The 27,271-nt window shown below is 36.7% G+C and overlaps 1 protein-coding gene across 1 annotated transcript in view; it reads right to left on the bottom strand.

The window, feature by feature from the left end:
* The window catches only part of LOC126368858 (probable chitinase 10), a 149,649-nt gene that overhangs the window by 43,160 nt on the left and 79,218 nt on the right, over positions 1 to 27,271 (bottom strand). The window contains exons 2-5 of the mRNA XM_050013052.1: positions 12,876 to 12,954; positions 8,919 to 9,121; positions 7,319 to 7,556; positions 1,419 to 1,598 (exon numbers count right to left, since the gene is read on the bottom strand). Of these exons, the coding sequence (XP_049869009.1) occupies positions 1,419 to 1,598; positions 7,319 to 7,556; positions 8,919 to 9,121; positions 12,876 to 12,954 (700 nt within the window). The remainder of the gene's footprint in view (positions 1 to 1,418; positions 1,599 to 7,318; positions 7,557 to 8,918; positions 9,122 to 12,875; positions 12,955 to 27,271) is intronic.

Raw genomic sequence — 27,271 nt, 5'->3', positions numbered from 1 at the left:
TACATACATACATACATAAACTCACGTCCGTAATCCCTAATGGGGTGGGCAGAGCCACAAGTAATCAAAGACTTAACTTGATACGATGTCGTAAGCTGGATATTTATTTATTTATTTATTATTCATTTATTACATTTGCAACATAACAGAAATCTATACCGTTACAAACAAGTTTCCACATATTAATATACCTACGATGAACCTTATGGTGATAAGGGATCAGCCTATCGCCCATAACATTAGTCCTATTAGTTATTACTTACTAACCTTTAGACAAATAAGATCAGAGTACAAGAATGAATAATTTGAAAAAGAAAAGCTGTCAGTGTCTTTAATATTTGAGTCATGTTCGGTAGTGGCAAATGGCGGCTAGAAGTCTACCCTGTCAGTCCAGTTTTTTTTTGTACCTTTGATTCTTCTTCTATCGTGTGGGTTGTGAGGTGGAGTACCAACCTCATCAACCCTGGTGTCAGGGTTATTATTGAGCCGCCAAAGGCCCCTGACATGGCTCATGTAACGACTACATACTTACATCAGTAAGTAGTAACCGGGACCAACGGCTTAACGTGCCTTCCGAAACACGGATCATCTTACTTTCGGATAATCTGGTGATCAGACAGTAATGTCCTAACCAAACTAGGGACCACAAAGTCAGTTTTTGTGATATGTCCCCACCGGGAATCGAACCCTGGACCTCCGGATCGTGAGGCCAACGCTCAACCACTGGACCACGGAGGTCGTGCACCTTTGATGGGTTTGCTCTTTGCAATTTTTACAACGGGAAAATTCCCGGGAACTGCACATTACTGTTCGGAATGCGAGTTCAATTTTCAACACGTCTCAAGTTGGACTATCTTGTCTCCCCTTCTTATGAGACGGTGGAATATTGCATTCACGTCCAACACTTTATGTGATCCTGGTACCAACGCCACATTTCTAAGAGAAACCCGGCGGTATTTCTTAGTAGAAAACGTCTTCTTGAAATGTGGCTAAAAATATTTTTTCAAGACAAGCTTTTTTATATTTACTAACTGCATTTTTACGGAAAAATCTGCCGCATTTGTTTTTTAGGGTTACGAACCTCAAAAAGAAAATGAAAATCTTACTCATCTTCTTCCTAGCTCATGTAACGCTTACTCACTTACATCAGTAAGTAGTAACCGAGACCAATGGCTTAACGTGCTTTCCGAAGCACGGATTATGTTACTTTCGGATCACAAAGTGATTTTTGTCACCGGGATCGTGAGCGCGACGCTCAAACACTCGACCACAGAGGCCGTTACCGCGGTAGACCAAGCTTTCTTTTAGACCACCGGGATAACGATTTTATTATTAAAAAAATGATCCACTCAGGAACAATCAAATCCCTAGTCTGTCCGCATTCACCCTCCCACAAAGCCCTGTCAATCCCCACTTACCTTTCAACAGGAGGACGTAATTCTTCTTGTCATCGCCTCCCTTGGGGTACTCCCAGTCGACATCGAGTCCATCGAAGTTTCTGTCGCGAAGGTAAGGGATGGCTGAGTAGATGAACGTCTGTCTTGCGTAGCGGGACGCCGACATTTCCTTGAATTTCTGGGTACCGAACGACCAGCCACCTAGGGATTAAAATAAAGCTTTTAAAAAACAATAAAACATGGGGGTACAGGAGTGCCCTCGCTAAGACTTTTCTCGAAATCTTTCGCCGATTTTTTGAGCCCTCGTAACTCAGGTTTCGATTATACCACTGCCGTGTTTATCAAAACTTACAAGTCGACACGTTCAGAAGCTACAAGTTACTCACAAGTACGTGTAAATCACGCTTATTTAAAAAAGAAGAGAGATTGTAAAATATACATGTGAAATAAATATTTTCACTTGTTTCGTAATTTACATGTGCAGTTTTGATAAACATGAAAATGTTTACAAGGAAATTTCTTGTAATATAGGGCTTGTAAGTTTTGTTAAACATGACACAGATAAACCAATCATAATTAAATATTACTGACTTATTGGTGTTAATATGTAGTCGTTATATAAGTCAGGGGCCTCTGGTGACTCAATAATAATCCTGACGACAGGGTTGATGACATAGGTCATCCTTATAACTCACACGATAGAATAAGAATACTTACTTAAGTGGAAAAATTATTAAAAATAATAATAAAAATAATTTACGAAATATAAATATTCGTTATCAACTTCAAGTCTTTAACTCGTATGCAGATCCAAATTCAGCCACTTACGAAAACAGACCCTATTGTGACTACTTACTTATTATTGCATAGCTAAACTAAACCTATTGACAAACCCGATACCTTTCAATCAAACTTCAACCCTAAACCTAGCTTAAACATTTCAAAACACATAAACAGACATACTTAATTAACCCATACCGGAAACCTTTCACAACTAGTCTGGCAAAAAGTCATGTGGATTTCGTTATTCAACAGCTCATAATGCCATTGCGAAACAGTTTTTTTTATTCGTTATGAAAACGGGAGCGGTTTTTGCTTTTCCTTGAAAATAGGTGAAAATCGTTGCTTTGTAGCGTGGGAGTTCAGTTCATGTTCATACTTTAGTGATGGGATTTGTCGATAGATTGTTAAAAATATTTACTTTTAAAGTGAATTTTAAATTATTTTTCTATTAAAACTTTATATTTATTATTTTACTTTTTTAACTAGATACATCTCAAATTCACGCGCGAGCGATTTTGCTTCTCAAATGAGGAGCGCCGCGCCGGTTTGAACTCCAGTACCGGATTTGCATCAATGAGTTATTAATTTATCTTAACCCTTTCAAAGGCAGAGACCATGGGTCATTGATGGTTCATAACAGATAGTATGACACCTTGGAATCGGAACGTCATTAGACGTTCTGCCCTTGAAAGTGTTGAATGCAGTTTTCTCTAACACAGTTGGCTTGACCATTATACGTAGATGTCGGCGATACGGCTCACCACCTATCACGTTGGTTTACTAAAAGGCATGTCTCTTATTAAGACATTACCAAAATTTAATGCTTAGTCTTAAACTGCAAAATTACTATTGATTATGAATTATGTTTCTTTGAATACCTAAAATAGTATTATACAAAATACAAAAATATTTATTCGTGAATGATGCGTGTTACAAGATATTACAGTGTTGTCATCGGTCTCAGCACATTCAGCCAAGAATTGGCATACGAATTTAAAATTGGCATATTATTCTCCAACTGAAATTTAATTCTAAAATTGATTGACAACTATATAAAAATAAAAGAGTTTTTAAGTCGGCCATGATATTTTAAAATATTCCATTAGGCTCTTGCATTATTTGTATGCAAGAGCCTTGCATCAAATCGGCGCATATTAATATCTAACCTTTTTTTATAATAAAAAATAAAACAAAGAAGAAACGCGTACCTACTCGTATTTACGCGTCTAGATTTTAATAGCATTATAAAGCTTAATTAATAATAATTAGATACTTTGTAATTAATTAATTACATAACTATTAATTTATTTGATACCAACTATAAATTGTGAATAGCTATTTATTTATTGGTAATTACCTATATTACTATTTACGTCTGCAATAAACTTGTATTTAGAAAGTTGTTTCAAATGAATCCTTTTTTATTACAAGTAATTTGTTTTTAGTATCCATAATGATTTATATTGTGAAGCTATACGAAATAAAGAGCCACTTGTAAAACGAGTTATGATTATTATCATTAAATAGATATTAAAGTTAAATGATATACAATTAAGTAATTTATATTAAAAATATAAATAAGTTTATATACAAATATGTATTATTTAAAATATATATATTTATTAAATTGTACACAATAAAGCAGACAAAAGAAACATACAAAAAAATAGACAGCTACAGGTAATCTTATCTCTAATTTTTATTTTATTTTAAAATTAAAACTAATATCCAATCGTACCAACATTCAAAAAAGGTTATCGAAAGTAAACCTTAATCGACGAATTGTTGAACATCACTAACCTATTGGTTACAGAAATTCACTCGACATTCTGCGTCATACCTTGTGTTACAGCATTAGGCCTATCGTACACGTGATAGGTTTCATGCAATAAAAGCTAATTTGGCTGTTAAATTGCTTCCTTAATGAGAAACACTCATAAAAATACTTCTAAATGAACCTACCTAATGTTCGCTCGTACAGAAAATACATAGTTAACAGCAGGTAATTCGTTTTCGACTGCATTACTTTACATTCACAACTCACCACACTTAATTTTCTTTTTCACATTAAATTACAGTCCCATCACGATCCTTCCAAAATCAAGTTAAGGTTGATATTTAATTATAATATATTGAGTTAGTTTAAAATCATTTAAAGATTCGATATTTTTTATACATATGTGAAGGTAAGTTGTTAAAAAGTTGCGCGCCCTCAGAATCAGAATCAGAATCAGAATCATTTATTCAACGTAATTATCATGGATAAACTTGTTGAAGGTCAATGTAACATTTTTGAATTTACGTCATTTCGCAAGGTGTTATGGCTGAGGAGAAGAAATGACAAGAAACTGCAACAGCAACACATCTTTTAAATCAATGAGGGTACATTACAAGTTATTTAATAACTAGAGGAACACATTCAATACCAGACATTTTTATCATTTAGGTAATCATTAATCTTATAATAGGCTTTTTTACATAAAGTAAGCTTCACGTGAGCTTTAAATTTGTTCTCTGACAAATTTAAAATATTTTCTGGTAATTTATTGTAAAAATACGTAAGTTATCATCCGTTTGCCATAGAGTTACCATTCTATACGCAGCATTACTCTTTATTCTATACGATACGGGTTTTCGTGTATGGCTAGCCTGAACTTTCTGTATACTATACTATGTATAATTAATACGCTGTAGACTTTACAAAGAGAATACGCCAGAATGAGTTCCTAAGCTTTTTGTTTGCTCACTGTTGGACCATGATGAACTTTACTTGTTTCAATTACGGTCGTATTTATTTCGTGTTTATGTGGCTTTACCGCATTAGTGAATCAGAGTTCATAATAATAGTAATTAATATTAATGAACTTTCATACGTGGATTTTGTAAGCAGAACATGTCTTACAGATTACGTTCAATATGTAACGCTTAATTAATATGGCCTTTATGGTCCAGAGGTTGAGCGGCGGGCTCACGATCGGAAGGTCCCGGGATCGAATCCCGGTGGAGGCATATCACAAAAATCACTTTGTGATTCTTAGTTTGCTTAGGACATTACTGGCTGATCACCAGATTGTCCGAAAATAAGATGATCCGTGCCTCGGAAGACACGTTAAGCCGTTGGTCCCGGTTACTACTTACTGATGTAAGTAAGTAGTCGTTACATGAACCATGTCAGGGGCCTTTGGCGACTCAATAGTAACCCTGACACCAGAGTCGATGAGGTTGACTCCACCTCACAACCCACACGATAGAAGAAGAATATGGCCTCTATGGTCCAGAGGTTGAGCGGTGGGCTCACGACTCACGATCGAATCCCGGTGGAGGCGTATCTCAGTATCATGGTGTCCTAGTAAGATATAGTCTTTAAAGACTGGGCAAAGCCTTAGATTTATATCTTTCGGGTTATAAAATTTAATAACATTTTATGAAATTCGTAGAATGAATATACCGTTAGTAGTAGTAAATAAAGCACGTACTTCAGTAGGTATCTATAATATTATTATCTGCACTAATGAGAAAGCGCGTTAAGATTATGGAAATCCGTTAAAAATTAAAATTTCCATTTAAAATGGAAAACGAACGGTAGAGCTTCATGAACAAAGTACATTTCATTAATTTAAATTAAAACTCAATAAACGTGGCATATCATGTATATTAATGAAATTCCTTTTTTAAATCTAAATTATATAAAAGGAGAAACTGACTGACTGACATATCAACGCAAAGCCTTAACGGCTAAACGTAGGCACTTGTGGAAGGGACGTAGCTTAGGTACCGTAGAGGTGCACTAAGAAAGGAATTCCCGGAAATCCCACGGGAACGGGAATTAGCGGGAAAATCCTTTTGTATGAAAAATCTAAACCACTCAAGTTAGACGTTTGAAATTTGGCATGCAGGTACCTTAGGTACCGTAGAGGTGCACTAAGAAATGAATTCCCGAAATTCTCACGGGAACGGGAATTAGTGGAAAAATCCTTTTGTATGAAAAATCTAAACCACTTAAGTTAGACGATTGGAATTTGGCATGCAGGTACCTTAGTAAACTTAAAGCTTAGTTGCAACAGGATATTGCAAAATTCCCACGGGAACGGGAGTTAGCAGGAAAAAAAACATTTGTATGAAAAAATCTAAACCGCGTAAGATACGAGTAGATGCTTTCAGTCTAGCATGCATGCATGCATACCTTAGTAAATTTAAAGTTTAGTTATGGCTGTATTTTAAAAAATGGGAGTTAGCGAGAAAAAAATGTTGTATCAAGAAAATCTAAACTGCATAAGTTAGATGCTTGAAATTTAACATGCACTCCCACACACACAAAGATCTTTATTTTATAACACGCCACGCGGACGAAGTCGCGCGCAAAAGCTAGTGACGTATATTGCTTTAAGAATGGCGTAATAGTGCAGCTTAGTGGAGTATGATCCATGCCTTGGTGGATCATGCTCCATACCCACTACCCTTAATGGAGGAGAGATAGCCGTGGGTGTATTGAGTTTATCTGTTCTACTATATACGTGCTCTTTATGTATTGTTAAGCGTGTTCAAGGGAAATTTTGAAAGCGCGAGGAAATTACGTTACCCTAACAATATGCATTATATATTAAGATCATTTAACAACTAACCATGAGCCATGTCAGAGGCCCTTGGCGGCTCAGGAATAACCATGACACCAGGATTGATTAGGTTGGTATTCCACCTCACAACCCACACGATAAGAATTGACAACTAGACTGTATGCCTTTAAAGTAAAATGGTAGAATAACGCTTGATATCGTAAAGGCAAAAATACGTAAGCGCCAATATCGTAAAATAGCAGTCAATGTTATGATGTATTACTATATAATTATGTATAGAAAATTAAAAAGACATTGAAATCTTACGTTGACGTCATATAAATTGGATAAATGGGTAAAAAGTTAATATGATAAAAAAACGACTTTTCCCCGAAATGGAATTTTTGCCTTTCCAGTGACATAATTATATTTCTAAATACTTAAAAGGAAAATGGTTACCAATGGGACAATAAAGGAAAAAAGAAATTGTGGCGATATGGCAATCCCACATGAAAAATATGGAATTCCAAATTGTCCGTTGTCTGGAATAACTGGAAAATATTTAAATATATTCATTTTACTTACCAATGGCCAAAAGAGTCTTCAGCTTAGGGTTAGCCTTCTTTAACGCGTTGATTCTGTCGTAAAGGCCGGTCTTTCCGTCCTTAGTCTCGTCGTTGGACTCAAAGGAGCTGAGTTTGCCCTTCTTCAGCCATCCGAAAGCGAAGATGATGTGGGTACAAAGGTCAGGTTGGATGTCTTCGGGAAGGAACTTTCCCAGCTTGGTGCGGTATTGCGACCAGTTGGTGTAGTAGCAGACGATCTGAAAGACGTAGAAATTATGGTAATGATCAAATCAAATATTCTTTATTGCATACATGCGCACAGAGCGCGCGCGGGGAGGGAGAATATTAAAATGATAATTATTATTATAATGTTAGTATAAAGTGTAGGGATTTCTTTACTTAAATTGATTTCAGTATGGAATACAGATGAGATAATAAAATTAAACTGTTCGAATAAAATGTACTTTTCAAAAACTAATTTTTTATACATATGTGAGGTAGATCTTCTTGAGATTAAAGCTTAATTAATCTTATTTAAAAAAAATTATTAATAGGTAGGTACTTATTCATTAATTGCAATAAAACTTGTAATTTTGATTTGAATGAAAATAATAGTTACATTTGTTTGTTACGTTCCTATCTTGTGTTACACACGTATTTTGAATCAATTTTTCTGAACCATCTGTACATTCTTCCAGTTTCATAGTGTACCTATAATGCTATATTTAACTTTATGTTCATGCAGAAGTCCGTTTCAACCATCACTTCACCTTAAGCAAACGCATTTTGAAGGTCAACATCTTTTTAAAAGCTTTATTCCACGTCCGCGTTGCATTTTACTTCTACAAAAGCAGTGTCACTTCAAACCAAACCTGTTGCCTTTATCTCAAAGCAATATGGTTGAAAATTCAATCAAAGTTGACTAAGGAAGCTGATAACTAACTTTGTGTCCGGTGTCCCACAAGGTTCGTTTCTAGGACCACTATCTTTCCGCACATGTGTAAGTGTTAAAGGAAAATGTTGACTTGCCATAAGTACAGGAAAAGCCAGATTATTTGATGTGAGTCACTATTTTCTCTTCATCAACTAGGTACCAAGTAAATTACATAAAAGAAAAAGCTGTTTTTAATTTAACTTAAAAGATTTTGACGCAGGATGCATAGTTTTATGATAATATTTATTAATGATGCAATCTTTTTGCATAGTATCGAATACTGGCAAATTCTCACAATCACAGTTTGATTTAAAAGTCCAAATGGTAAGAAAAATCTACTACTTAACAATCTGAAGTGGATAGTAATCTGCTGGATCAGATTAACGACTATTGCAGTTATTTATTTTACCTCAAGTTGAATGAAGAGCTATGTTTTAGCTTTTTAGACATCCATTTTAATAGATGATAGTAGTTAACTTTGCGTAATTGTCTTTAGAAATATAAATAACATCGCATAATTGACTTTGGAAATATAAGCAACACTGCATAATTGGCTTTGGAAATAGAACCAAAGATAATGATTTTATGTATAACCCAATCGAAATAACTATACGCCTCGCGTTAAGAGGGTTGCGTATTAGTGAGGTGTTTGGTTATTTCGCAAGGGTTATTTATGTTTACTCACCTTATATCCATCTTTATCCTTATGGTCCTCAGTACCAACTGAATTGTCTATAGCTGCAGACGACTTGCGACTGGCTATGCTGGGGCGACCACGGATCTTTGGCCTGTTCACGCTTGCTGATATGACCTGGTCTGAGGATCTTGATACACTGGATGTCACTGATGTGGATACTTTTGATGGCTTGCGTAGTCTTCTGCGGACCTCTGTTGGGAAAGAAAGTGTTTTGTTATTGTTTTTTTTTTAGATAATTGATATCATGTTCCAGGATTTGTGCCCGGTCAATGGCAATAGGCTCGCCCTTTATTGCACGGGACTTAAACAAAGCGGCGAGGAGAGGGTATGTACTATTCACCTCTGCCTATCCCTTCGGTGATACTTTGTTTGCTTCTACGAATATATACTTATTACTTATTCGTAGGTTTGCTTCGTTTCTAAGAAAATCAAACTTAGTCAATATATTTTGGTAAGTTTACTGATTTCCTTATAGAATCATCCTAAATATTACAATGCTCTGGAGTATTCATAATATTGTTTTGCTTCTTAATGTGTTACCGTTGTGTGTTATTTTTCTGCTTTGTGAAAATATTTTGGAATTCAATTATTACTAAGTATGTATATGTAAATAAAGTTTATTTGCTTGGAAATAGAGGTCCGGGCACTTAGTCGTACTGTGCATGTGTGCTAATCACAGTGCTTGGTGTGCCGAGTTCATAGTACCTCGCCTCACTGCTTTCTCCCTATCTATTTGCTCTCCTTCAAAACTAGTGAACAAGCATTTACATCTTCAGTTACCATCAGTGAGATTGTGGTCAAGATCAAAGCTATCTTCAATAAAAAAATCTTGCCAATTTCGTCGTTGGCAATTAAGTAAAGAAAAAGATGGAGCAATTAAACGAACTCATTATCATAAACTACAAACAAATCTTCTTTAGCTTCCCACTAAACACCCAAGACGAATTTCTCTGCAACTAACGTTCATTCGGTAGTAGTCTGTCTTTTGTTCTACTTATTTTATCGTCTAGTAAATTTTCCTTCGTTGCAGACTTGAAACCACTACTTTCCAATCTGTTCCATGCAATAACATTACTTGTACATCTTGAATTCAAACGCTCATAAGGGACACTTTTACGTAACTGATAGGGGTCCGCCTTAAACCTCAAAATGGACTCAATAGCAACATTGCTAAGAATGGAAATAGTATGGATGTGTCGAGATGTTTTAAGAGAATACGAATTGGTAGAAATTGTTTCAGTGCAAGGAAGAGGAATATTGCCTTTATTGTTATAATGTTAAGGTTTTACGTGTTATGGGTAGGTATTTTGAGAAAGCGTTTCAATTGTTTTTCAGAGGGTACAATGAGGAATAAGTTCCTACTTATTCCTTATTCGTATATTCATTGTAACAAAAGGATTTGGAGAGTATAATTTTGTTTTATTTTAGTACTACGTCCAAATAAGTTGTACCTACTTTTAAAAATAGAAATTGAATATTTTTAATAGTCAAAACATGTTTTATTTTTATAATTCCTTTAAAAAGATCATGTTTCCCTTTAACCTTTTGATAAGTATTATTTAGGTTTGGTCCGATTGCTAATTTTTCCACAACTTCTTTTAAATATTTTTGATTTTTAGAGCAACCATAGCTTTTGTTATAAAAAAAATCGCCATTTTTTTTTCGTAACATCAAAGTCAGGCGTGGTGACATATTGGATGTTGTGTCCAAACTGCTCTAAGGATTTATTGCTGATAATTCCGCAATTTATTTGACTCAAAAACATGGGGTGACAAGTCGTGACATGTTTGACTTAATAGGGATAAGACATCAATTAATAAATTACATGAAACTGAAGTGCGCATCACCTTGTGTTATTCACATCTCATTTGTCACAACAAGATATGAATATTCTGCATCGATTTAATCTCATCTTCATAATTATTATTTACATACTAGGTCACTACACGGCAAATAACTTCAATAATCACTCTGTATTGAACGAAAAGCACGATATATATTTTTTTAATTTTCGATGGTTTGATCACGAAAATTAAAGGGTTCATTACGAATGCATATGAAAAGTATTGCCATAAGATATACTATCATATTAAAAGCCATTAATTTTAATGAATGAGGAAGCAATAATGACTTTGATCGTAATGAAACTGTTGTTTAAAACTAGTAGCAATAAATAATCTAATTTATTACACTTGCACGGATTATGCAACTCAATAATACTAAATCATTTGAATGCTACTATAGACCAATTAAAATCAAGTTTTTTGGCCCAATTCTGCCATCAAATTAATGAGGTCTAAGTCGATGTTTCGTCTCATCTATATTATTCTTTCGTGCAAGATTTATGGATTTTATAAAAGACCGGATGAATTTGCATGTTGATTTATCTAAAACGGTTATTTGTGACTAAAATTTCGTGTTGCAGGCTTCGGAAAATATGTTTTCAGTTGAGACTTAGGTAGCTACACAAATAACAGAAAAGAGAGAATGAGTAACATTATTTTTCGGAGATAAGTCACCTGTAAAGGTTGCAAACAAATATGACAACGTACAGTGACAGTAATAAAAGTGTATGGAATTGACATGTCACCTTACTCAATACATTTTTATCACTGTCACTGTCGATTTCATAATCGTTTGCGACTTTGCCAACCACATTGCAACAAACTGGTGTCAAATAGTGAGGAGCTCGGTGGCGCAGCGGTAAACGCGCTCGGTCTGCAATTGTTGAAGTTAAGCAACTTTCGGAAAGGCCGGTCATAGGATGGGTGACCACAAAAAAAAGTTTTCATCTCGAGCTCCTCCGTGCTTCGGAAGGCACGTTAAGCCGTTGGTACCGGGTGCATTAGCAGTCGTTAATAACCACCAATCCGCACTGGGCCCGCGTGATTTAAGGCCCGATCTCCCTATCCATCCATAGGGGAGGCCTACGGGCCTTCCCCGGGCTGGGGTACGCCCCAGCAGTGGGGACGTTAATGGGCTGGTGATGATGATGTGATGGTAATTAAAGCACATAACAAACAATGTATGATGTGATGGTGTCAAATAGGTACATGACTTATGTTGGTAACGCGACCATGATGGTTTTTTTTTACTTATTGTAGATATGGCATTAACGCTTGGACGAACAAATGGGCGCTGAAGGCTCTAATAGGGCGATAAAAAAATAAGACAACCGCAAGTTGAGGCGCAAACCCACGACGTCAGATCATAAGAATCGTTATCAGGCTATCACCGTGATGGCTTCACTTTGGTGTGTTCAGATATCTGTCTATCTATCTACATCACCCTAAATTCATATCCAATTTTGGACGTAGGCTTCTTCCATGTTTTTCCACTTTCGACGATCTTGGGCTATCGACATCCAGCCATATCCTGCGTTCATGCGTTCAGATACAGCCCTCAGTGATCATAGTAACTAATGACCAATCAACCAACTAATGAAAAATCAAATAACTCAGTAACCAATCTCATCAGTCATCCCGTGATCATGGCACTTGCAACAGTGTCGAAATATCGGGAGTCTCATATCTCCATTTAAACGCGGTAAGAACCCGTTATTATGTGCTTTAATTATCATAGTACAGAATTTAATATATTCCTTATTGTACACATAACAAGGCAAAACAATGAAAACTTATAACAAAACGTGCCCACTGAAAGAGATCTCTTCCAGCCAACCCTACATAGTGGGATATATTATGGGGTATAAGGGTATTTATAGTGACAGTTAGCGGGACGTAACATTGTTAACTTGTTAGCTCCTGGGGGGTTAAAATGGTCACATCAAAGCAATGCATCTAAGAAAGCAATATTGCTATTTGACATTTGTTTGCATTGCGCACTTACTTTTATATGCGCAAATGTCAAATTGGAATGTTGCTTTCTTAGATGAATTGCTTCGACGTGGCCATTTTAACCCCTGTTAAAGGCATTGTTACTTACGGCTAGAGTCTGTGGTTGGTGAGATGACAGCTACAATCAGCAGGATGGTCACCGTCCATCGGAGCAATCTGGGTGGCCACTGTAACAAACATAACGTAACATTAATCTAACATAACATAACAGCATCATTCAAGTACGGTTGTAACATACATACATACATAAACTCACGCCTATTTCCCACCGGGGTAAGCAGAGACTATAGAATTCCGTTTGCTTCGATCCTGACACACTTCTCTTGCTTCCTCCACATTCATCAATCGCTTCATACACGCACGCCGGTTCAGAGTAGATCGTATTGAACCTTTTCTAAGGACATCTCCAATTTGATCATCGTAAGTCCTTCTCGGTCTTCCTCTGCCAGCCCTACCATCAACTTTCGCTTTATATGCCGCTTTTGCAACGGTTTTTAACGGTTGTTACTAACGTTATTATAAAACACATTGTAATGAATCATCTTCTTCTTCCTCCTTTAGATTTACCATATACATAATAACATAAACGGCCTATATACGTCCCACTGCTAAGCACAGGCTTCCCCTCAATCAACCGGAGGGGTATGGAGCATATTCCACCACGTTGTTAAACCACTGATTGGGGCAGGTGTTTTTACGGCTAACAGCCAGGATCAACAGCTTAAATTAAATAAATGTCTTTATTCAAGTTACTAGGACTCATATTTTGTCAATAACAAAACTTATATACTAGGTTAGTAGATCAAGAAAATTAAATTAAATACAAATTATAATAGGAGAGTTGAGCCGCGAGCTTAACGTGCCCTCCGAAACACAATCAGGTGATTCAAGCCTACAAAGTCCTTACCAAACAAAGGACAGTCACCAAAGTGATTTCGACAATGTCTCCATCGGGAATCGAACCAGGACCTCCTGCAAATTTTGAGCATAACTCTCTAAACAATAGACCACGGAGGCTGTTAGTAATACTGGAAGGTAACTCTCCACTCCGCACCAATTCGTATCGGGCTCCCCTTATGATCATCATCATCATCACCTGCCCATTAACGTCCCCTCTGCTGGGGCACGGGCCTTCCCTATGGATGGATAGGGAGATCGGGCCTTAAACCACCACGCGGGCCCAGTGCGGATCGGTGGTTATTAACGACTGCTAATGCTGCCGGGACCAACGGCTTAACGTGCCTTCCGAAGCACGGAGGAGCTCGAGATGAAAACTTTTTTTTCTTGTGGTCACCCATCCTATGACCGGCCTTTGCGAAAGTTGCTTAACTTCAACAACAATCGCAGACCGAGCGCGTTTACAGCTGCGCCACCGAGCTCCCCTTATATTAGTCCTAAATGTCCGTAAGTAGTAAGAAGCGCGCAGACTGTGATTCGTTCTCAATCACGTGTAAGTAGGCACACTGTAGAATGAGATTTTTGTATAGAGTGCCCGGCGTGTTTTTTTTTTTTTTGACGTGACTTATTTTAAATTTGCCGCAGATGGCATTAACTACTTGGCCGGACAAATGGGGAGCGCTGCAGGCTCTCACCCGGTAGCCCGGCGTGTGCTTACCCAAAAAGTATTTATTTACCTTATGGTTTCCGAAATTGATAATTCTTTCTCAATTTATACGTCATAATCATAAGCAACACGGTACATTCTAAACTTTTTTAGTCCCAAAGCACATATGAGGAACAATTTCAATAATTTAAGCAGTTAAAGCCTTAACGACAAACATAAATCTGTTTATAGGCAATAAAAACGTATGTAAGTAGAATTTTGGACGGAACAATTAAGGAATGGTTGTATGGGTTCCATACATAATTTTGATGATGGTTTTTAAGACTGTGTGAGGTGGTAAGTAGTCAGTGGTAATTACGCTGGTACTTTAATCAGAAACTAAACGGATTGTTAGAATCCGCGATTAGAGTGATATTTCAAACATAAATGAATATTAAAAAAACATTTTACACAAATTCTTCGTGAAACCGTTTTATATTTCTTCATAAATTCTGTAACGAATTGAATTTTTACCCAATATGACGTCGCGATATATCTTTAGTGTAATTTTCATAATATATAGGAGAGAATAGTTTACTATGAACATGTGCCGTGACCCACTTGTGTCCGTGATAAATGGCTGAATCGTGAATGCTCCTGGTGTAAGCCACTTGCGATTTTGGCGCAGAATTCGTGAGGAAATTTTTGGGTTTGCAACATGTTGACGTATTATTCGGTGGGATGAAATTGTTTGCGATTTGTTGCTTGCAGTGCTCATATTTTAGGTGAGACAAGACATGTTTGTATAAATTCTTGCCAAAATATACAAATACCAAGACAAAATTTGCCTCTAATTTGTCTGTCACTCATCATCATCATTAGCCCATTAACGTCCACTGCTGGGGCACGGGCCTTCCCTATGGATGGATAGGGAGATCGGGCCTTAAACCATCACGCGGGCCCAGTGCGAATTTATGGTTTTTAACGACTGCTAATGCAGCCGGGACCAACGGCTTAACGTGCCTTCCAAAGCACGGAGGAGCTCGAGATGAAAACTTTTTTTTTGTGGTCACCCATCCCACTCAAACATTGTAATTAACAGAGAAAGTAGGTAAAAGGCGCTAATCATAAATTTATTGAATTTAAAATCAAGCCTATTATTTCTCATTGGGTTAGATAGAGCTAAAAAAATTAACTGACAAACTAAAATATTGATTTCATCACAGTCATAAATTGTCAACATATAGGATTCAACTTCACAAAACCCTATAATTATACTTATTGACTAAGTCAAATGACCATGAATGATCCTTAAATCCGAACAAGATGACATCATCCTCTAACCCTAAATGAACTCGACAAAAATGATAAAAAATCAAAAGCAAAAATTTTACGAACTCTCAAACTTTTCAGTGAATTTTTCAAGCGGTTTTTGCCAGCAGTTTTCGAATTTTTTTCGAGTCAGCAATTAGGGAACGGATTGAAGGACTTTTCTATTTCTGTATGCAGTTACGAGTTTTGGGAAAACTGCAGTTTTGATATTTTATATGACGTTCTGCAAAAAAGTATAAAGGACTCAGTAGACAAGAATGTGTTCCCTTTCTAGTTGAGAAGTAGTAAATGTTTCTATCTTATGCGACATCGTCACTTACTGTCAGGTATGTAAATCTGTTGGGATTGACATGTTACCTTATTTCAGTTCCATACATTTTTATCACTGTCACTGTCCATTTTGCGAAATCGTTTGTAACTTGGATTACCTTCTGTATTAGACAACTACTATCTGACCTTCCAATCAAAAACTAAAATAACCAAAAACAAGTGCTAAAATAATAATTTCTTCTATCGTGTGGGTTGTGAGGTGGAGTACCAACGTCATCAACCCTGGTGTCAGGGTTACTATTGAGCCGCCAAAGGCCCCTGACATGGCTCATGTAACGACTACTTACTTACATCAGTAAATAGTAACCGGGACCGACGGCTTAACGTGCCTTCCCAAGCACGGATCGTTTTATTTCGGACAATCAGGTGATCAGCCTGTAATGTCCTAACCAAACTAGGGATCACAAAGTAATTTTTGTGATATTTCCCCACCGGGATTCGAACCCGGGACCTCCGGATCGTGAGCCACCACAACCACTGGACCACGGAGGCCGTTATAATTTCTAATTAAAATAGTTTATGCGAAATATTTTGAAGCATAAGGTACCTATAAACAAAAATTATTGCGACTGTAAAGTGTAAAATAAGGACGCCATACGCTTCAGGCAGTTTTAATTTAAAATCACTATTATCCCCAGACAAATAGGGTGGTACTGGCAGAAGAAAAAAATCTGAATTAAAAGTACTTTTTTAGTGACGAGACTTTATTTAAAGCACACGTGTCTTTACAAATACCAACTAAGTACAATTAAGACTCCTCAAAGAAAGTTTTGATAGTGGAAACACCAAGAATCGATTCCGTATTTCTAGATAACATATTATGTATTATAAAATAACTTATTGTTGTAAAAAGAGCTATTAGGTAGGTACGATAAAACATTTGAATAACACAACATATATTACCTATATTTCTTTATCACTAAAGTTCTCAAAGTACGATTAATATACACAGAATTCGTATTACATAAAACATAAAGTCGAATTCTTTAAATGTAAATACATAGCTATTTTTGAATGCATATTTAATAAAGAACGAATAGGCATGGTTACAAAAGTTTGGTTGTCGACTGTACAAGGTATAAACATTAGCATAAAGTTTCATTGGGGGTTCCTGACTGGCGAGAGTAATTTATTAACGGTTCATGCACACGATCTGATACTCCGTATGCGTCCGCATCTTTCCGCATGTGTCCGCATTCGTGCGGAACTCACTCGCGAAGTCCGCATTCAAAGTTGAAATTTTTCGGGGAAGAAAATATGCGGGTTGTAATGTCTTTTGTTTTTTAAAGTGCAAGTGAGAAAAAATTTCAAGCTACCTCGATGTGTTTGTTATATGAATTATGAATGAGAGTTGAGATGATTTTTATTCTGTAGTATGCGTCAGGTACAGTCATGAGCAATATCATGTAATTACTTTAAAACCCTGTCGCACTATCATATTTGATATTTAATGAGGCTTACGGTTTAAATTGTCAAAAAAGTTAATGTGACATAGTTGCAAAGTGTCATATTAGTATTCATGACCGTACCATTTAATGTTTTGTTACGATATTTTTTTTATTTAACAGGAAAATTAATCCGATTAAAATTTAATCTATTTCGGGATTGACCCAAATCGTGGGTCAAACCTAAAAAAACAAGTGAATTAGCGGAGTGTATGCATACCATTTACTACAACATATAGCTACCTACTTACACATTTAAATCGTAAAATATGTAAATCGATAAAACGAATGGCAAAGCATGACTAATTAAAGAAATTTTGAAACCAGTCAATCAAACGATACGTGAACACAAATGTCGCAACATTTGGGATAAAAATAATTATAGAACTTGTGAAATATTTATCCAACTGTAAATACATACATACATAAACTGTAAATAAATATCAATGAATAATTTTAACTTTATAACTTGAAGAATGTGTCGACCTTGAATACCATAGACTCAAGTTCAACACTTCTTTAAATAATAATAACGTAGAAATTGCATAACGTCTATACCCCCGAACAGGTAAGCAGGAGTACATACACCCACTCCTTGCCAGCCGTATTTTAGTCCCATGTAATAGGGGGGAAGCCTATTGCCATTAACCGGGCTCAAATCATGGAAACCACGTGATATCAATTTTCCGTGGTCTAAAAAGAATTCTAAGTCATAAAGTCGAAGTCAATTTATAATAACAGTTAGGAATATTGTTTAGTTAGCGATCTTGCTTTAACACTAACTTAACTTATTTAAAAGTTTAATGTATTTTTAAATACAATTTGAACCCGTTTTCTTCAAATTAGATGTAATTTAAGTATTTTATAAAAATCTTTGCTACTTGATAACCATATTATGGTGAATGCTAGTTATAAACATGTATGAAAAACAAGATTTGTATTCAAGTGAAGTCTTCTCAATTTTACCTCAAATCCAGCGAGAAAAACAGTTACACATTACACTATACACTATTAATATTATAAAATGTAATACAAGCCGACAATAATGATATAATATACGATGCCATAATAACGACATAATATGAATTCAATTAATATGACATGAACTCCCACAGTTTATCAACCTATTAAAATATACAAACCGTGAACGTAGACGTTAACGTATGTACGAGTACGGTCCACTGTCCGCTCAAGGCCAAATGAAAGGAAAAGGAGCGGCGAGCTACACAGAGTACGCAAAAATCACAGACTACCTATTGTGTTTATTAGTACATCGATGAATAAATGTGTCAGAAAAAGTGATGAATGGAAAACGACTTTTTTTGACACGTCATCGTAAGTATTTAATAAGTTAGTGTTTACTGTTAGTGACGATTTTAATAGTGACAGATGTATAGACATAATAAAGTAGTTGCCGGTTTTTTTTTTTATTTCATCAATCTACTCACATGAACATGCTGAAGATAGATCGAAGGGGTTAGCCAAGTTGCAAATTATTTTGATGAGTAACAGTGCCAGTGATAAAAATGTATGGGATTGACATAAGGTAACATAAGGTGACGGTTGTATAAACGCTACTTAACCTCTGGTGTAAAGACGTCAAGTGTCAACTACATACATTTTGTTAGTAGCGCGACTGTGATGGCGACACCATGGTCAGATAATGCTCGTACGGACCGACACATTTTTGTAAGGGTTCTGTACCCGAAGGGTAAAAAACGGCATCCTATTACTAAGACTCCGCTGCCCGTCCGTCTTACCGTCTGTCACCAAGCTGTATCTCATGAACCGTGAGAGTTATACAGTTGAAATTTTCACAGCTGATGATGTATTTTTGTTGCCGCTATAACAATAAATATTAAAAAAAAAAAAACAGAAATAAATAAATATTTAAGGGAGCTCCATACAACAAACATGTTTTTTGGCTTGTTTTGGCTCGATATTTATAACGGGAACAGGTACACGCTTGAAATATTCACAGAATATTAAGTTATCTATTCACTTTAAATATAAAATAATTCAATTAATATTTAAGCGGGGTTCCCTATACAATGGCATGGAACCGTTCGTGCGCGTGTCCGATTCGTACTTGGCTGGTTATTTTAGTCGCTGTTTATTAGATAAATATAATGAGCACAACATAGCGTGCAGAAAATAAAGGAAATTAAAAATCCATTGTTGTAGTATTGATAATTGAATACCTCCGTACAGCACGATTAGCGGAGTTATGCCACAGGCACAGCAACAAACTATCGGTTTTCTAATGGCCCATAATTTATAGCCATCAGCCGATTATTGATCAATTAAGTATACACTCCTATCGTGGGCGTGTAATCATGACCAATACAAATCACTTTCCCTTTCATTATCAGCTGGCTACTGCGCCCGCGACGGTTTGATATTTGCTTTTTGTTTTAGAGGTTTTATTTGTACAAGATTTAAGGTTGCCTGGTGAAAATTGCTTTTAAGCAATAAGGCCGCCTATAGTTCTTATGTTTTTATTCGTATGTTTATGTCCTTTGTATGTCGTTGTGCAATAAAGTATTATTGATTGATTGATTGAAGATTTGATTTTTATTTGTACAAGTAGTAACCACTCGTCACTTTTTTTTAATTAGGAAGAGTACCAATAATATAAAGGTACACAAGGCAGACAATCGTTCAGCTTCTTAATAACATAAATGCCTTCTATCTAGCAGATCTAAAAGTAAAGTACTTTTTTGACGTGACTTATTGTAGATTTGTCGCAAATGGCAATAACATAATATGAACAGGGTATAAGGTATTATGAACTTAATACCTTGAACGCTAAGAAGCATCGCTAAACTCTACATGAGTTTGTATATAATTTAAATATATTCACAATGTGCTAAGGTGCACAAATTATTAAAATTTTCTCTTGAATAACGATTTTTATTTACAATTCCAAGAGTCAAATTTAAGTAAATTAAAGACAAAAAAAAAAAAAAAAAAAAGAGTCAAATTGATCAAAAAGAAAAATACTACCATGTAATTTACTATAAACCAACATTTACATACCTTGTATAATGAATAGTATAATTTACTCTTAAGTTACGTTTTTTAAATAAATTGTCATAACTAACCGGTTACGGGTGCGTGGGCGACCGTATGGAAATTACAGCTGTCAAATTAATGTCACAGGGCGTTACTAAATGTTACTTAACAATAGCTTACATAATTGTATCTGTTTTGTGATGATCAATGTTGGTTTTAACGCTTACGATATTGTTTGTTTAAGTCTCATTAAATTTAATTTTAGTTTTATTGAAGTGACAATTTTTTTGCTAAAGTACCTAAGTATTTGTTTTCGTGTGCATTCCTTGAATATATCATGAGGATTTTCTTTACGAATATTTCATCACATATTGAAGGAATATGTCACCGGGTGAGAGACCCCAGTGCTCCCCATTTGTCCGGCCAAGTAGTTAATGCCGTCCACGGCAAATCTCGTCGAAAAAAAATGAAGGAATATATCCTATTAATCAACTTTTCATAAGCATTGATTGTCCATTCATTGTCCTTACGCACCGGGTGAGAGCCTTCAGCGCTCCCCATTTGTCCGGCCAAGTATCTACGGCAAATCAACAATAAGTCACGTCAAAAAAAAATGTCCTTACGCAAATACCAAGAGTGGTTGCTGGTTGTCATCTGACGACTTCTAGTATTACCAAGTACCAGTGTAAAATGAACATAAACACATGATACATGAGGAAGGGGTAGACCTAGGAAAACATTTATGAAACAAATAAAAGAGAAGGTGCAGGTCGTGTCGTATCGGGAGGTGAAGGTTTTGGCGGGAAGAAGAGAGGAATGGCGATTACTCCACCGACAAGAGCGCAGCTCTTAAATAGAGAGAGAGAGTGTAAAATAGAAATAAAAGTCACATGTAATAGGAGGCGAGCCTATTACCATCAACCGGGTACAAATTCTAGAAACCACGTGATATCAATTATCTTTGAACATGAATTCAAATTACTTCAAACTAATAAAGTCGGCTTTGAGCCCGAGCCACGCGTAAGGTCTATCACGGATTTAAAATATACATTAACCCCGATTCCTGCAGACACCTCCTAATTTTACTTTAAGTTATACCTGTCATTTTTTTATCCGCTGAAAAGGAAAGGGACGGATGATTGACAGCTCTTAATTTTAGGAAGAATGAGTACATGAATGAATAACCCGGGCGAATTAAAAAGGTATCTTGCTGGTATGCAAACCGTTTGACGTGTGCTGTCAACATAATTCTGTCGGGTTATTGGACAACGTAACATTTTTAGACGGTTGTTTTAGATTTGTGCTTAAAATTGACGTGTGTTCCATAATTTCTATGCTTGTCGATTACCCGTTCCTTTTTTTTCGGCGGATAAGAAAATGACAGATATAACTTAAAATAAAATTAGATGATGTTTACAGGTATTAGCACCATTATCAGCATATACCTAAGGTATATTTAAGAAAAATTAAATATACTAGGTTGTCTCTGTGTTTTGTTAATACTCTGTGCGTGAACCAGCAATAAGGTCAAAGCTATGATTTAGATAAGAGTTTAGATAAACCATTATGTATGTAAACGTTTTTTGTCATTTCAAGACACCGTACATTATGGCTGTATTAAAATATTCATTGAGATTTTAATATAGTCTCCTTAATTTATTCATGTTATATTGATCCGCGAACGGGGGGGTTAAAATGGCTACATCGAAGCAATTCATCTAAGAAAGCAATTTGACATTAGCGCATATAAAAGTAAATGCGCAATGCAAACAAATGTCAAATAGCAATATTGCTTTCTTAGATGAATTGCTTCCATGTGGCCATTTTAACCCCCCAGATCCAGGAGGTTTTAAACAAAGTTCTGGTCAAGAGTACTCTAAACCGGCGAGAATGCATGAAGTCTTTGATGAGAGTGGAAGAAAAGAAAGTGGTGAGTCAAGATCGTAGTAATTGGAATACCGTGGTCTCTGCGTACTCCAACGGGAAATAATCGTAATTTTTTTTTTGACGTGACTTGTTGTAGATTTGCCGCTATTTGGCCGGACAAATGGGGAGCGCTGAAGGCTCTCACCCGGTACAACGTTTAAGACAACAGCCTGAAGGTGCCCAGTTGGGCGCGAACCTCGGCTCAGGGCGTCGTCTGAGAGGAAAAATATTTGAAAGAATTAATCGACCCTAGTGGGTCGATAGCGATAAGCGCTGAGTGAGGAAAATCGTCGGGGTCCTGAAGTGTTTGGTGTCGCGAGCTGATTGGCTGCCTCTATGGCTAGAGTAATCGGGTCGTCGGGATCGTATATTACGTCCAACGGACGCCGATACTTTTCAGTACCGTCCCTAAGTGGAATGTATTTGGAAGTCGCAACTACCAGGGGATTTGGGTGGTGCGGAGCAGAATCGAACTTATATATGTATTATTTAAAAACAATACAATTTTTTATGAATAATAATTAGATCGATAGCGAGTGCTCTTTACACATATCCTTCAAAGTTTATGTATCTGGAGAAATGTTGACAACCTAATCAAAAGAGACACTTTTTACGAAACGTCAAAACGAAACTTTTCTTTGGAGTTTGTATGGAAATACCGTCCTGTGACGTCATCAATAAAGACGGTCAGCCGTCGTACTCATTGCTACTTAATTCACAAATAAAATACGAAAATAAATCGAAAAGTAAAATGTGATTGATTTTTGACCATCTTAGACTGGCTTTTATTTCTAGATTAGCATTTTATAATTTATCTTTGATCACCCAGTCAAATACCCAATAATCAACATAGTATTTTTCTCATGCATGAATACTTTGATGAGGGTGGATGAAGCGAAAGTTGTGTCAAGATCGTAGTACTTACTAAGAAGAATTCCGTGAACTCTGCTTACGGAAAATAGTCGCGATTTATGTATGTACGATTATAATTATTTTCTCTTATTTATATTCATCAATTTATAGACGGTCTCCGTGGTCCAGTGGTAGAGCGTTGGGCTCACAATCTGGAGGCTCCGGGTTCGAATCCCGGTGGGGACATATCACAAAAATCACTTTGTGATCCCTGGTTTGGTTAGGACATTCCAGGCTGATCACCTGATTGTCCGAAAGTAAAACGATCCGTGCTTCGGAAGGCACGTTAAGCCGTTGGTCAAGGTTACTACTTATTGATATAAGTACGTAGTCGTTACAAGAGTCATGTCAGGGGCCTTTGGCGGCTCAATAGTAACCCTGACACCAGGGTTGATGAGGTTGGTAATCCACCTACAACCCACACGATTGAAGAAGAATCAATTTATATACTCAATAAGAAACTAACAGCCTTTATACGTCCCATTGAAAGTATACTCTACCTTATTTTTATAATAACAATTTTTATTTAATTAAGTGCAAGGATTATTTCTTAATAATCCTTACACAACATTAACCGCCTCCCGTAGGCAAGATACGCAGACAAAATAAAAGAGCTGACCAACTCAACAAAAGGTAAAACGAATTATATCTGTCCTTGCTTTCTAGTGAATGACTATCATTTATCATCATTATATGCTTGGCGTGTCAAATTAAAGTCATATAGGTGTGACTATTCACAATGTTTAGTATATCAATGGTCAATATCATTAGTTGCGAAATTGTTAATAATCTACTGGTTATTTAAAATGGTTGAGACCTTACCTTGGTTGACTAATGTTATGGGCGATAGGCTGATCCCTTATCACCATAAGGTTCATCATATCCATCTTAGGACTTCGTATCAACAGTGGCTGCAAGTTGTCTTTGATTACTTGTGGCTCTGCCCACCCCATTTGGGATTACGGGCGTGAGTTTATGTATGTATGTATGTATGTTGAGACCTTGACTACCAAACTAGAGGTGCCGGATTCGATTCCCATCTCAATCTCAATCAATTTAGAAAACCTATTTCTACATCTGGATCTGGATAACCACTAAATCAGCGGTCTCAAATTCGATTACCTGTCGAACCAATTTAAGAAACTAACTTTTCGAAACCCAAATCAACTAGGGGGTTAGTAGCAAACGATTTCGAAAAGTAGCTGTGACAGTGATAATAATGTATGGAATTGACACAGTGACATAAGGTGACATGTCAATCTCATACATTTTTATCACTGTCACTGTCATTTTCCTGCCCAACTGGATACCCTCAGGCCTGTTGTCTTAAACGTTGTACCGGGTGAGAGCCTTAAGCGCTCCCCATTTGTCTAGACGAGTAGTTAATGCCATCTGCGGCAAATCTACAATAAGTAAAAAAAACTGTAATTTTCCGTAATCGTTTGCAACTTTGCTAAGGCCCTTATCTGATCGGTAAGTACGCCGCTTATGCAGTGTAATGCACTCATTAATAATCCAAAAAATCTCCTCCGCTGTAGTTTATTCTACAGATTTCAGAGCCAATTTTTAACCCTACCCAAAACAGATTAGCAAAGTAACCGGGAACGTTGTACAAAATTAACAGCTAGACTAGGTTGGCTCGTTCAAATTTCATTAGCAGCCGAATGCAGCGGAAAATATTCCGTGCCCCACTGTGGCTCCACCAGATAAATTTCCAATGAGCACCAGGTTTTTTGTTGGCTCACAACGACGAGACTGTCGCGTCAGCTAGTGATGTGACGAATGCAGGGCAGTTTGTCGATTGATTGAAATGAAAATTTAGTGTCATAAATGTGGTGAGTATATCGATGGAAGTAAAGCTTATAACGCTCAGCACATTTAGTCATGTTCTGACATACAATAATAACTACTTGTGACAATTATGTTCAACACGACAATAATTCTTCTTATCGTGTGGGTTGTGAGGTGGATTACCAACCTCAGCAACCCTGTTGTCAGGGTTATAATTGAGCCGCCAAAGGCCCCTAACGTGACTCATGTAACGATTACTCACTGACATCAGTAAGTGGTAACCGGGACCAACGGCTTAACGTACCTTCCGAAGCACGGATCATCTTACTTTCGGACAATCAGGTGATCAGCCTGTAATGTCCTAACGAAACTAGGGATCACAAAGTGATTTTTGTGATATATCACCACCGAGATTCGAACCCGGGGCCTCCGTATCGTTAGTCCAACGCTCAACCACTGGACCACAGACGCCGTTGTAGGCAATCATTGCAACAGCTATGTTGCTTATATTTTAAATATAGCCCAGGAATTACTTAAATATTTATTACATATTATATACAATTTGGCAAACTTATAATGCAATTTCTTTACATTTAATTTACCTAATACCATATACGATGTTGATTTCGTTGACTATTATCATACTACTAAGTTTATGAAACTATTAAAAAAATGTTATACTATATTATTTCTACATATTACAATGTTGTGCATTTCAATTTTGCCGGCTAAAGTAACAAGAATGAATTCAAGGTGAATACAAAAGGTTTGATGGCTTATGTAACTGTGTTAGTAACCTCCACTCATTACGAATCTTTTGGTAGCAAAAACAATGAAGTCATTAGCCCTTTGAATAATATAATGTGTTCTAATTACACAGGGTGTGATTGCTTAGGTAAGTAAGTAATGTTTGACGGGTTAATTATGAAACTTCTTCTTCTATCATGTGGGTTAAGAGAACCTCAGTAACCCTGGTGTCAGGGCTATTATTGAGCCGCCAAGCTCATGTAACACACATCATCATCATCATCATCAGCCCATTAACGTCCCCACTGCTGGGGCACGGGCCTTCCCTATGGATGGATAGGGAGAGAGTAACACACATCAGTAAGTAGTAACTGGGACCAACGGATTATCGTGCGGATCATCTTACTTTCGGGCAATCAGGTGATCAGCCTGTAACGTCCTAACCAAACTAGGGAAACTGGGTAAAACTGGATGGAATAGATAAACTAAATACCTAATGATAATTATAACACTGGAGGTTGTCCTTGTACTCCCGGTGCATACAGGGATAATCGCCGGTTTGTGTCACCATCACAATTATTTATGTCACTGTTAAGTCATCATCATCACTAATTTACGAGCCACGCTCTTATCGGTGTAGCATTCTCCGTGTTACTTGGAATATTAGGGCAGTGGCTTTCCTCTTGCCTTCCGACCCGCAGTACTCTCTCTGACGAGAGTAGGATGGCGCACAGAGTAGTCTTTTTTTTTGATTGACGAGACAACCATAATTATACCGACTGAAACGCCGCGACCGCAGGAGTTCTTCCATGACACGGATTATATTATTTTTGCGTTTCTTTCTTTCTTTCTTTCTTTCTTTAAACCTAGTTTATCTTTTAGTCTTCGTTTTGTTTTAACACTGTTGGGATCTTATCGATAAATATTATCGACTCGATACTTTCCTCTCCCTTGATGACAACACCAGCCAAAAGGCATTGCAGAATCACTGCGGTGGCACAGTAATTTGAAATTAGCTCCATATAAACTATGCATTCAGCTAATGGAGGCTCACTTAGTACCAAAGACCTGCTGAATTTTGAATCTCAACCTAATTGGGGCTGATTAGAATTCGCTTTTAAAATGCCACTTTACATTATTTTTGATTAAATAACATAAACAGCATATATGCGTCCCACTGCTGGGCACAGGCCTCCCCTCAATCAACCGGAGGGGGTATGGAGCATACTCCACCACGCTGCTCCACTGTGGGTTGATGAAGGTATTTTAACTAAAGCTAATAGCCGTGACCAACGGCTTAATATATACTCTCCGAAGGACGGAATTATCTTACTTTTTCGGACAGTCAGGTAATTCAAGCCTGCAAAGTCCTTACCAAAGGACAGTCTCACAAAGTGATTTCGACAATGTCACCATCGGGAATCGAACCCGAACCTCCAGATC

This window comes from Pectinophora gossypiella, chromosome 8 (genome assembly GCF_024362695.1).
Source record: "Pectinophora gossypiella chromosome 8, ilPecGoss1.1, whole genome shotgun sequence".
Taxonomy (NCBI): Eukaryota; Metazoa; Arthropoda; class Insecta; order Lepidoptera; family Gelechiidae; genus Pectinophora; species Pectinophora gossypiella.
The sequence above is the reverse complement of the archived record's forward strand: the minus strand, read 5'-3'. Positions and strand labels throughout refer to the sequence as shown.